Genomic DNA, 13,209 nt, shown 5'->3' with positions numbered 1-13,209 from the left:
TTTTTTTTATAATTTAAAAATGTTTATCTACTGTGCATAATCTGTGCATTGTAATGCATATTCTGTATTTATCTGGTGGCGACTGGGGGTGGGGGTGTATTGGCACAGTGGTTAACCAGAAAAAAAAAAATGGCACATCATGACGAAAAGGTTGCTGACCCCTGGTTTAAACAACAGTATGTGGAAAGCCGTTATATTTTGATACTATTTTTATGCTATTTGAGGTAATTTAGCCCTATAATATGAAATGTGCATGCTCTATTACAAATCCAGTCAGCATCAATGCTCCCTGTTGTGCAATGGATTGTGGAGTGTATTTATGCCAAGAAAAAAAGTTGCAGTCAGTTCTTTCAGGCACCAAACACTGGCACGTGACCAGACTGCTCCACTGCATCTACTGTGTGTAGTTCACCCAAAAATGAAAAATTTACTGATCCTCAGGCCATCCAAGATGTAGGTTACTCTTTTCTTTAAGCCTGTATGTTTAGTCTGTATGAAAAATATTATAAACGGAGATTGTTATTAAATAAAGGCTATTATGTGTTGTAATGTGTGTTTTTAGTGATTGATAAACACCAGTTAATCATTTTAAATATATTTTTTTAACTGTAAAAATATATGTTTATGTAGTTCCCAGCAATTTCTTATGATGCTCAAATAATAAATCTTAGTTGAGGTAACATATAAAACACATGGAATAAATGGTTAAATTTTAATTGACATAACTTGCTGTAGTCTTCTAAATGTATGACCTATTAAAACATTTTAGTTCAATGGACTATAAAACTAGTTCAGTAAATGTTGAGCCGACTAAAAATAACAATTCAGACAACACAGAAGACAGAAATTGACTGAACGTAAAATTTCTTTGGAACTAATTACTAAATAATAATTAGTTGAAACAGCTTTCTTACAGTGCAGAATATTAATGTAAAAACATTCAGTGTCCTGCATTAATAATAGATAATAAAATTGGTATCTTACCTCCATCCTGCCACTAGAGGTCACTCGATGACCAACAAACACATTAGGCTACTATATTTACGAAATTACAAGTTTACAAAACTGACAAAAATACATTTTCTGTGTGCTTGTGTACAAATGATTGCTTCATTTCTATGTGGTTTCCTCAACCTAAAATAAATAAATGCATCCGTCTCCTTGAGTTGCTGGGTCATTAATATTCATAACTAGCATACTGGACAGAAATGTTTTTTTTTCTTAACAAGAAGAGTATAATTAAATACTAGTCACTATTGGAATAAATAAGAACTAGTATCTAATTAATAAGTATTAGTAACTTTAAAAAAGACACTAGTAGCTAAAGAATAAGCATGTTAGCCTACTTCATGGAAAAGATATCTAAAAAATAAGTAGTAGCATGAAAATAGATCTAGTACGGTTTATAGATGAAATGTTAAAACAGCTTTCCATAAACCAGCATGTAGAAATCCCATATCGATTTAAAAGGGACCAATTGTCTTTGCGGCTTAGTGTAAACCACGTGTTTTTTAATTACTTGGATATTTTTCAGCGGAGCACTTTTCATTTTGTACTTTGTAATATACAACAACCGCATTGGCGCAGATGATTTGGGAAAAACTAGGGGCTTTCACTTTGTGCGGCTATAAAAGCATCTGCAGCTTCATCCGTTCCTTCAGACCATTAACCTGAACTTAAACCATCTGGCATTTCAACAGGGTAAGGCAACTACTTTGGTTATTTAGCCGTTTTATAATGGATTATAATGAATTTTAACTGATAAAGAAAGCAGTTAAGTTGAAGTGTAGCTGTAGCTTTAAACTGAAGTGACTTGTTATAGTTAGATTTAAATGATTATAACCTTATATTTTGAGAGTTTAAATATTTAGCAGAAAAGCCGACCCAAAACTAATTTGGAAAAGCACATTTGCTCTTTTGAGCTCTTTGTGTTTATTTATATTTTTCCTGCCTATAGCTAATAATGTTAGAGATGTAATAATGATGTTACAGATTTAAAGTAGTCTATTTACTGTAGTTTGTTTTGTGAATGAGTGTTTCTGCACTGGTGTTATTCTAAAGTGAACTGATTTATTGTTAATAAATAAATATATTAATAAATTCATGTCATTTTGCCAGCCATTTACAAGTGTGCAAATGATCTATTAGTTTTATTGTTCTGCTGGCAGAAGTTGACACCATTTCTGGACAACATTTTTCATTGCTCATATTAATTGCATATTATGATTGAAAAGATATTTGAACTAATCTCATGTGATTAATCTCTTCACAGGATTGCTGAAAACATACTGCAGTAATTGTAAATACAAGCCTTTTAAATCTATTTCACTAGCACACTTCTTTACATTTTTATAATTTTTCTATGTAAAGTATGATTTCTCCATAGAGCACACTGAATTGTATCCACCATTATAACACTCTACTCTCTACTCAATGATATTTTTAATCATAAACTATCTTTCTCTCAAGAGCAGAAGTTGAAAATGTGCTGTTGCTGTCAGATCTTGATTACCGGAAATCCCCCCAAAAAAGCTGTATCTAAATATTTTCATGTTTTCTCAAGCAAAGCAAGTTTGAAATATCACTGAATTCACATAATTTTGGCATAGACAAAGTAGGCCAATTTTGAAAGTACACATTATTTGGCAACATGCTTGAGCAAACTGATAAAAGTGAACATTTCTGAGGATTTTACTGCTCAGGTTTGACAGAAATAGAAAAAATTGAGATTTGTAAAATTCTTTTCCAATTTTGTCTTGGCTTTGAGCAGGAACAGGAAAATCATGGATTCTGCAATTTCAAAATCTACTCAAAGCCTTACCACTGCTGAAGACATGAGAAATGAAACCAAACTTATGATGCAGCCCTATGCCAACTGGGAAGAGTATCTGACTCCAGCACCTCTATCTATAGCCATCCTGGGAGAGCTGGTTTTTATCTCATCCTCAACAGATTTCTCTGTCCATAAAAATCCCCCTAAAGATGGCTATCAGTTCATCAAATACCCTGATTCCTTTCGCGCTTGCCTCATGCAAGTGTGTAACTCTGGTTGGTGGGCATTTAATGAGGCCCATACGAGCATGGATCAGATTCGCCTCCACACTGCCCAAGTTCCAGATTACATGAAGACTGCTGTGAAGATTCTGTTCCAAGGAGATGATGAAGTTGTCAAAGCTCATCTTCCTGATCAGCTGACAAATATCAGAATCATTGCAGATGAATGTCTGAAGTTGTCTGATGCAACTGAAAAACGTTTCACTGATGTCATCAATATCATCCAAGAGCTGCTAGATGCATGTGTGAATGCAGAGCACTTTTATGGGGAAGAGAAGGAAAAAATCAAGAAGAAGCTGGAAGAGAGCAAACTGAGGGCGCAGTCAGCTAGAGAGACCAAGAAAAGGACTCAGAAGGCAGTGAGTGCCATAGAGAAGGAACTGGAACAAGCTAATGAGAGCTACAAGACAGCTCTGGATTCTCTCCCTAGTGGATGGGACATGATTGGCATGGATGTAGTTAGTGGTATAACAGAGAGCATCACAGGCCTGATTACTGGAATGGCATCTGTTATTATTCACCCAGTGAGAAACATCTGTTCTGCAACAACAAAGATAGCTGATACTTTGAGCATCATTAGAGATCAGGAAAGCACAATAGATGTGGTAGCTGAAATAAATGCATATAGTAAGTCTGCTGAAATTTTAGGATGTGTCCGGAATATCCAGCAACTGATGAATGTGGATAGTGTGGATGATGACATTGACTGGACAAAACTATATGATCAGAAGAATAAACATGCAGAAAGTGATTTCATGGACAGACAGTTCAAAAGAATCAATGATGATTTAAAGAAAATCCCTGACTGCCCAGCAAAGAAGCAAGCTAAGAAGTTATGCAAAGGTGGCATGGAAATATGCAAGCAGCTGGACGAATATGCACCAGATGGCAAATGTGACAAAGACAAAAGCACTAAAATAATCCAAGAGGTCTTGGATCTGATCGAGTCAGCTCAAATTTTTGATTGCAAAAGCAAAGACATCACAAATTCCCCAGCCATTTCTCCAACACCTCCAATGATGTATAAAGAAGGAATCAAGTCAGCAAACGTGAGTGCTTCTCAGAAGGCCACAGAGAATGCAAGATTCTCCATTGAGCAGAACCGAGCTCAGCTGAACAAGACAAGAGAGACTTATGAAAAGTGTATGGAGAACCTAGAGAAGAACCAGAAGGAACTAACTGAAATCCTGGTCACTATGAGAAATTGTAAACTGAAAGAGATCAACTTCAGAACTACTATAGAGATGCTGGTCAAAGGAATGGATGCCATGGGGAGAGTGAAGGAGCAGTGGGAGAAGATGGTTCACTTCTTTCAGATGGTTTCCAGCATTGTGAAAACCAGCCTGAGCAAAACTCTCACAAACTTTGTCTCAACATCAGAGAAAACACAAGCCCTCTCCTACAATGCAAAGCTCTTCTCAAAAGATTTACTCTATACCCAAGCCTTCCAAGCCTGTAACATCGCTAGTCTGGTCCATATGATCTCTGCAACATACACAGATGTTTCCAACAAGTATCTGATGGACCGTGTCAGTTCACTGGGCAAACTAATGGCCATGGATAAAAGTAAGCCAGAATTTGAGCATGAGCGACAACTGCTCCAGAACTCTTGTGACGAGGCACAGAAAGGCATCTTAAGGCTTGTCCTCAATAATAAATTGGAGTTTGACAGGAAGAGCACAGCAAGACTAGAAAGGATTGATCGAGAGTTGCTTGCCATTCTACCTGCTGCTCCTCCAGAGCAAATCAAGCGAATTCAAGAGGCTGTTCAAACTGGATTCACTGAAGAAGATGAAGCATCATACATCTGAGAGAATCGACCAATTATTTTACAAGCCTGCTAAATACAAAATACGTCCATAGTTAAGATTTAAGCTTTGCCGTCCAGCAGCATGTAATAGTCACGACAGCTCAGTTTAGATTATAGTTTTGTTAACATCCACAAGTAGTCTTTATAACTGTACAAAATTATTTTTTTAACATCATCTCAATCCAAATCAGACTAAGTGTATGTAAAGAGATGTAAACCTGAGTCAGAAAAGGTACTTACTGTACATTGTTTCTGTTTAAATTTTAATATCATATCATCATTAAGCGCTATATAAATGCATCATTCATTAATTCATTAATACATTCATACGATCAGAATATTATATGTTCAGCTAGCAAATGATTCTTAAAAACATACTCTGCATTAAAAGAAAAAGTTAAAAGAAAAATATGTAGAATGCTTTTGCTCCCCCCCCCCCTTAAGCATTTCAGTTGGCTCTGCATGATAAATTTGTCCTTGAATGAAGATACTGTTAATTAAATGTTTCCATGCATCGATGTTACAAAAAGCCTCCTTACTACTACTAATAAAACAACAACTACTACTCTACTATTAAACAACTATTACTCTACTAATAAAAAACAACTACTACTACAACTACTACTACTGTTTACTGTTGCTTTGTTGTACCTATGCTGTATCTCCTACTGCTTTTACGTTTCTAAGCCAACTTTTTGGACTTTACTGTATCTCACTAATGAATCATTGTGTTCATTCATCATTTGTAAGTCAAAATGAGTCAACTGAAAAAAAATACACATTGTTCTAAAAGTCACCGAGTACTGTAAGTACCCTCTGCAACAAATACGATCACAGATAAGTTAAATAAGTTCTACAATAATAAGATAAGATAAGCCCAACTAAAAATATACCTACAAGCCATAAACATATTACATACTTGGAATGAATAAATATTAAGATTAGGCTGCTTTTAAAGCTGGGGCTATATAGCAACATATCAGCAGAATTTACAATTTCTTATTTATTTATTTATTCATTTTTTGAAGTATAAAAAATGGTGTCATGAGCCAGCACAGTACAGATGCTGTTCTCACAAAATAACACCATTTCAGCTAAGGGTTGATTAACATTTTTACAGTTAACCTTAATGTAAGTGTATAATACACATGCAATCTGGCACAGGTCTTAATCTTGGCTATCTTGATTTTGACAACAAAATGAAACCACAATAGAATTAGAATAAGATAAGTGTATTTGAATATGTGTGTTTTCCATTATAAAATGTCAATTGAACCCTAAGTTACAGTATGCTGGACAAAGATCATGGCCTTGCATTCAAAAATATTCTGAAGCAAGTCAGAAAATTATATAGCTCTGCAAAGTACACTATATATATATATATACACACACACATACACAACATCAACGTTTTTGAACAGTAAGGTTTTTTATGTTTTTTAAAAGAATTCTTTTCTGATTACCAAGCCTGCGTTATTTGATCCAAAATAGAGCAAAATAAGTAATATTGTTAAATATTTTTACTATTTAAAATAACTGCTTTCTATTTGAATATATTTTAAAATGTTATTTATTCCTGTGATAAAAGCTAAATTTTCAGCATCATCGTTTTGTGCAAACCAGTCCTTCCTACAAAACTGTCCAAAAGCAGTTTAGAAACTGTGTTACAGCTACTACAACCAAGCGAAGTAACGAATATTTTGGGGTCCAACAGTGAAGAAATAACTGTTTATTGTCAATCTATCGGATATCACGTATATCACGCTACGAGATCTGATAGGTTCCCTTGTATTCACTCCACCCATTGCGTCGTGGATAGTCTCTTCTCATTGGCTGATTTCTCTGGAGCCCATCCTCGTTCGATTACTGCAACCAATGGGCGTTCGTGATGTCATATGAGCTTTTCAGTGCACGCACCAACAGGTCATGCGCAAAGCATTTCGGTACTTGAAGTTTAAAATGAAGCCCTCAGACTGAAACAAATTGACAAGAAAACTACAATATGAGGTACGCCTTCGATTTTATGGGCCGTCTTGACTTTTCATACCGCAGGTGAAATAAAAGCACACAGAAATGTGTGACAGTAGTCTGAGCAAGGACAGATTCGTGATGGTAAGTCAAAGTAAACCGCTTACTTGATAAAAGTGTATTATGACCCAGTTAATCTCAAATACTATATAATAAATGTTAATGCTGCTCTCTTAGCGAAGCTAGCAAAGCTTATGCGATCTTGTTTACATTGCTTATGTGTGATTGTGCTAAGTAATATTCCTCTTGTCAACGTTACTTACTAAAATTGAATATTATGAATTTATGAAGGAGCTTTTAACCCAATGGATTATCAAGCTGCCATGTTAATCTGCAGATTTGTATGTATGTATAGTGTGTATTTTCAATTTAGGACATAATATTATTTTCCAAGTAGAGCAGTATGTCTAATGTTGTTTCTGATTTATGTCTCTGTCATCACATTATATATGTGTGCTCCGTCACTTTAGGGTGACAGCAGGTCCAGTAACGGGGTCCAGCAGAAAGGCAAGATGTTGTCAGATGCTCAGCTCTTTGATTTGGAGTTTGAAAAGTTGGTGTCTGAACTTACAGAGCAGGACTTCACTGATCCAGTTCTCACTGATGCCATCAACAGACTCAGAGAGGTAGAGTAAACCTCTAGATTAGAGGTCTTCACAGAGGACCTGAGACCCGACCCGGGCACACAATGTATTTGAAGTTTAAAACTCTAAAACAGATCTGAAACCATTCTGAAACAACACACTATTGAATTTATTTTATTATTTGTCAGTTTGGCTTTTCTTTTGTATTTTGAAGTATAATTTTTTCTAGGTGCTTCGGTACAATGCTCCTGGAGGCAAGAGAAACAGAGGCTTGTCAGTGATTGGATCACTACGGGAGCTGGTCTCACCTTCTGAACTGCCACCTGATGAAGTTCACAGAGCGCTTCTGGTTGGATGGTGCATTGAACTGGTGTGTGAAATTGATACTTTTGAATTGAATTGAATTGATACATAATTGGCCTTATGACAGTGTCACTCACTGGTGAACAAGATGATTTTGGAATAAATTACTTCAAATTTTATTGCTGTTTGTAATCATGCAAAAGTCAGAAATAAGTATGAAATATTCTACATGAAGTATCTTGGATGAAGCCAGTTTGCATTTAGTATGCATTTGTATCTGTAGAAACTGTAGAAATTGACAGCAGAAGTAAACCAAACTTAAATTTTCTGACAATGAAACATATTGCCATATAAAGTTCCAGGTAATCACCTAAATTATCTAGTGATAATTAAAACTCAAACTTACTTTAATTGTACAGTCTTTTTATTTAATGGAGAGAAAAAAAAATCACAGAATCACGAAAGTATAAAATGAATAAAGGTGTCAGTGTCATAAAGAAAGTCAAGTCTGATCCATCTCATGCATTATTCTACATTACTTGCTGATTTCAGCAAACGAATAAACAAAACTCCATTAAATAGCCCCTCTGGATACTTAGTATATAGACTTTAAAGCTTGATGGACAAAATGGGCTTCAGAAAGGCTTCTCAGTGCAGTGATTTGATTGGCTATTTGGGCTGTCAGTCATTTATCTGTCATAAGGTCAATTGCAATGTGAACGAAAAAAGAGAGAAAATTGTGCAGTGTAAAACTTTTTCTTTTCTCTCTAGCTTCAGGCATTTTTCTTAGTGGCTGATGACATTATGGATGCATCCGTGACAAGAAGAGGTCAACCCTGTTGGTATAAGAAGGTCATTGATTGATTTATGATTGGTTTAAGATTATGCTGATGATGGTGTAAAACTGCATTACAAGGAGTGTATATTGATAAATTTGGATATGTTAACTTATAATTATATTCCAGTCCATTTAGTTTTATCCATTGTAGGGGAACCGTTTTTAAAAACTAGTTTCTAGTCATCCCATCACAGATTATGAAAATATAGTGATTTTCTACTATGTTACATTTTGTCCTCTTGATGTTAAACTTAGATGATAATCACAATAATAATAGACACAAAAATAAAAATATAATAATTTCACACACAAGAACACATATTTACTAATATATATATATATTTGTAATTTACATTTTATATATACAGGTCCTTTTCAAAAAATTAGCATATTGTGATAAAGTTCATTATTTTCTATAATGTACTGATAAACATTAGACTTTCATATATTTTAGATTCATTACAACACAACTGAAGTAGTTCAAGCCTTTTATTGTTTTAATATTGATGATTTTGGCATACAGCTCATGAAAACCCAAAATTCCTATCTCAAAAAATTAGCATATTTCATCCGACCAATAAAAGAAAAGTGTTTTTAATACAAAAAAAAGTCAACCTTCAAATAATTATGTTCAGTTATGCACTCAATACTTGGTCGGGAATCCTTTTGCAGAAATGACTGCTTCAATGCGGCGTGGCATGGAGGCAATCAGCCTGTGGCACTGCTGAGGTGTTATGGAGGCCCAGGATGCTTCGATAGCGGCCTTAAGCTCATCCAGAGTGTTGGGTCTTGCGTCTCTCAACTTTCTCTTCACAATATCCCACAGATTCTCTATGGGGTTCAGGTCAGGAGAGTTGGCAGGCCAATTGAGCACAGTAATACCATGGTCAGTAAACCATTTACCAGTGATTTTGGCACTGTGAGCAGGTGCCAGGTCGTGCTGAAAAATTAAATCTTCATCTCCATAAAGCTTTTCAGCAGATGGAAGCATGAAGTGCTCCAAAATCTCCTGATGGCTAGCTGCATTGACCCTGCCCTTGATAAAACACAGTGGACCAACACCTGCATCACTGACTGTGGGTACTTGACACTGGACTTCAGGCATTTTGGCATTTCCCTCTCCCCAGTCTTCCTCCAGACTCTGGCACCTTGATTTCCGAATGACATGCAAAATTAGCTTTCATCCGAAAAAAGTACTTTGGACCACTGAGCAACAGTCCAGTGCTGCTTCTCTGTAGCCCAGGTCAGGCGTTTCTGCCGCTGTTTCTGGTTCAAAAGTGGCTTGACCTGGGGAATGCGGCACCTGTAGCCCATTTCCTGCACACGCCTGTACACGGTGGCTCTGGATGTTTCTACTCCAGACTCAGTCCACTGCTTCCGCAGGTCCCCCAAGGTCTGGAATCGGTCCTTCTCCACAATCTTCCTCAGGGTCCGGTCACCTCTTCTCGTTGTGCTGCGTTTTCTGCCACACTTTTTCCTTCCCACAGACTTCCCACTGAGGTGCCTTGATACAGCACTCTGGGAACAGCCTATTCGTTCAGAAATGTCTTTCTGTGTCTTACCCTCTTGCTTGAGGGTGTCAATGATGGCCTTCTGGACAGCAGTCAGGTTGGCAGTCTTACCCATGATTGCGGTTTTGAGTAATGAACCAGGCTGGGAGTTTTTAAAAGCCTCAGGAATCTTTTGCAGGTGTTTAGAGTTAATTAGTTGATTCAGATGATTAGGTTAATAGCTCGTTTAGAGAACCTTTTCATGATATGCTAATTTTTTGAGATAGGAATTTTGGGTTTTCATGAGCTGTATGCCAAAATCATCAATATTAAAACAATAAAAGGCTTGAACTACTTCAGTTGTGTTGTAATGAATCTAAAATATATGAAAGTCTAATGTTTATCAGTACATTACAGAAAATAATGAACTTTATCACAATATGCTAATTTTTTGAAAAGGACCTGTATATGTGTGTGTGTTATATTATACTATTGTATATTAGTTGTGTACAGTATTTAATATCTGTGCTAATCTGTTATTTTTTAATTTGTCAGGACGGTATTGGTCTGGATGCCATTAATGATGCTTTTCTCCTGGAGGGGGCGATCTACCGCCTTCTTCGCAGACATTGCAGAGGACAGCGCTACTATGTCCATCTTCTCGAGCTTTTTACTGAGGTAAATGCATCCTAAAGCTTCATTACTCTGTTACAGCAATGTGCGCACATTTTAACTTCTTATTGCTTACTGGCAGCTTGTACACAAGACTGTTATGCAGCTTCTATCACATGATTAACTGCATATTGTTTAATAAATACTGATATGTATGGGATGTCTTTAAACCTGATTTTTTTTTTTTCAAGACCTCTTTCCAGACAGAGCTGGGTCAAGCTCTAGATCTGATGACGGCACCTCCACACAAAATTGACCTTGACCGCTTCACCATGGAGAGGTGAGAAGATGAGGGTGTCTGTAATTTCTATTGCTGAAACCTGTTAAAACAAAATATTATTTGCCAATTCACTTTTTCCTTGACTGATTCACAGTTTATTTGCTTCAGGTACAAAGCCATTGTGAAATACAAGACTGCATTCTACTCCTTTTATCTCCCTGTGGCTGCAGCCATGTACATGGTGGGCTTTGCATACAGTGCTTGTCTTTTATGTTATTTTTTTTTCATGCAGAATTATTTTTGTAAACACCTTTTTTAATTGATTACAGGCAGGGATTGAAAATGAGGCTGAACACAACAATGCTAAAACAATTTTACTTGAGATGGGAGAGTTCTTTCAGATACAGGTATTAGTAAAAATAAAGCAACACTTTTGAAGCCTCAAAGCTATCAATCTTCTCTGGTTATAATATACCAAAACATTCAGTACATATTTGTCATTGACAGGATGACTACTTGGATTGTTACGGTGACCCCGCAGTGACTGGAAAGATTGGCACGGATATCCAGGACAACAAATGCAGCTGGCTGGTGGTGACCGCACTGGGCATCATGACATCTGAACACAGGGCACAACTAGAGGTGAGAAAATGTGGGACAGTTTCTAAAAGGAAATAATTCCAGAAAGCAATATTCAAATGTGGTCAAGTTTCTCTCTTTCTTTCAGGCATGTTATGGACGTAGTGATGCTGAAAGTGTTGAACGGGTCAAGGCTTTGTATGATACTCTGGAAATGCCTATCCGATACCATCAACACGAGGAGGAGAGCTATCGCCGTCTCCAAAAACTCATCCAGCTTCATGCCAAGAATCTGCCTCACGCTGTGTTTCTTAATTTTGCCAAGAAAATATATAAGAGAAACAAATAAGGTGTGGTTCAGAGAAACAAAAGAACTTCACAAATGGAGTTCAGTATTTTTAGGCACGCAGACTTAGGACAAGTAAATATGCAGTGAGGTATTTTAGAAAATGAATAAATATGGAAACGGTAGGTTTTATCTGCACTTTAAATATTTGTTTTCCCCATTTTATTCTTGCATTAGAAATACAATAGGCTGATTCAGAGGTCTACCACAAATAGCACACATAAACAACATCTGCCAGTGTTTCACCTGGGGTATATATATATATATAATTTATAAACAATATATTTTCATCAGGTTTTTGGATTGTATTTTCAGCAACTTTGGATAAATGAGAAAGAAAAAAGGAACAGATGTATAGATTCAAATAAACATTTACAAATGAAAATTGACATTGTGAGAATGAGAACCAACAAACTGCTGATCAAATGCAATCGCAGTGAACAGAAATATATATTCCTTAAAACAATTAACTTATTAAATGTTTAATAAGTTAACTTCGCAAAGAAAGTATCTGCCCACACAGAACACAGTGGCACTTTCAGGATCCTTCTATATTTTTTTTTGTTTTTGTGAAACCTGTCACGTGAGGTTGTATTGTACATTTATACACTATACCAGAATGTCAGTCTCGCGTATCCGGTCATTCATCAATCCCCATCATTGCTGTAAATTTGGATTGTAGAAAGACGAGCAATGTGCTTTTAATAAAGAAATCTTATCAACATTCTTTTATCATGCACTTTTCTGTGTGAGGAGGTGTTTTGAATGAGTGTGTGCTAGCGAAGTTTTATGGGCTGCTCTTGGTTTGGTCCAGGCAGAGCAGAGATGCTGCTGAGGGGTGTGGTCTCAGGATGGGATGAGAGAGGAGGAGAGGGGAGGGGAAGGGAGGGTAGATGACGGAGCGATAGACAGGAGGAAAGAGAAGAACGGCGTCTAATAATTTCAGAGTCATGGCTTGTGCGATGGAATAGAGATTGAGATCAAGAAGAACGCGTACTTTACATCCTTCTGGAAATGAGGTAATTCTTTCGTATTGTATTGTCTGCTGGGTTTTGTGCGTTTTGTTTTATTGCCGGGTTTTGCTGATGAATCTGTTGTTTTGGTTATAAGGTAAGGTATTTTAAGATACATCATAAGCATATACGTTATTATTGTTAAATGTTAGTCTCCTGTATTCATACAGTACTATTAATATCTATGGAGGAGGTGTCATCACAACTCGTATGTCATCACATCTTATTAGACATCATTTTAATACTCTATAAATATTTAATATATTAGCTAC

General features: G+C 36.3%; 2 protein-coding genes across 5 annotated transcripts; both read left to right on the top strand.

The window, feature by feature from the left end:
- Positions 1 to 2,783: 2,783 nt before the first annotated feature.
- On the top strand, positions 2,784 to 4,865 carry LOC306887792 (uncharacterized protein; the record flags this gene model as incomplete). Its single annotated transcript, XM_079445805.1, has 1 exon — positions 2,784 to 4,865. The coding sequence occupies one exon, from the start codon at positions 2,784 to 2,786 to the stop codon at positions 4,863 to 4,865; it is 2,082 nt and encodes a 693-aa protein (XP_079301931.1).
- A 1,984-nt stretch (positions 4,866 to 6,849) lies between these two features.
- LOC306887328 (farnesyl pyrophosphate synthase-like) lies at positions 6,850 to 12,651 on the top strand. 4 transcript variants are annotated; one of them, XM_079444980.1, is made up of 11 exons: positions 6,908 to 6,976; positions 7,184 to 7,237; positions 7,363 to 7,518; positions 7,706 to 7,846; positions 8,551 to 8,631; positions 10,663 to 10,785; positions 10,971 to 11,059; positions 11,168 to 11,240; positions 11,329 to 11,406; positions 11,507 to 11,641; positions 11,727 to 12,651. In XM_079444980.1, exons 3-11 carry the CDS (start codon positions 7,405 to 7,407, stop codon positions 11,925 to 11,927), a joined length of 1,035 nt encoding a protein of 344 aa, XP_079301106.1. In that variant the 5' UTR covers positions 6,908 to 6,976; positions 7,184 to 7,237; positions 7,363 to 7,404; the 3' UTR covers positions 11,928 to 12,651. The 4 variants fall into 4 exon arrangements, with proteins under 4 accessions (XP_079301104.1, XP_079301103.1, XP_079301106.1 ...); XM_079444979.1 differs by having other exon boundaries at positions 6,932 to 6,976; positions 11,709 to 12,645; XM_079444978.1 differs by lacking the exon at positions 7,184 to 7,237 and having other exon boundaries at positions 6,850 to 6,976.
- Positions 12,652 to 13,209: the final 558 nt, after the last annotated feature.

The sequence above is a fragment of the Barbus barbus genome (genome assembly GCF_936440315.1).
Source record: "Barbus barbus genome assembly, chromosome: 21".
NCBI classification, from domain to species: domain Eukaryota; kingdom Metazoa; phylum Chordata; class Actinopteri; order Cypriniformes; family Cyprinidae; genus Barbus; species Barbus barbus.
Note: the sequence above shows the minus strand (reverse complement) of the source record. Positions and strands in the feature narration are given on the sequence as shown.

Coding starts and splice junctions, on each gene's coding strand:
- LOC306887328 (XM_079444977.1), top strand. CDS start 6,938: ATGTGTGACAGTAGTCTGAGCAAGGACAGATTCGTGATG. Junction 6,977..7,362: donor GCAAGGACAGATTCGTGATG/GTAAGTCAAAGT, acceptor CCGTCACTTTAG/GGTGACAGCAGGTCCAGTAA. Junction 7,519..7,705: donor CCATCAACAGACTCAGAGAG/GTAGAGTAAACC, acceptor AATTTTTTCTAG/GTGCTTCGGTACAATGCTCC.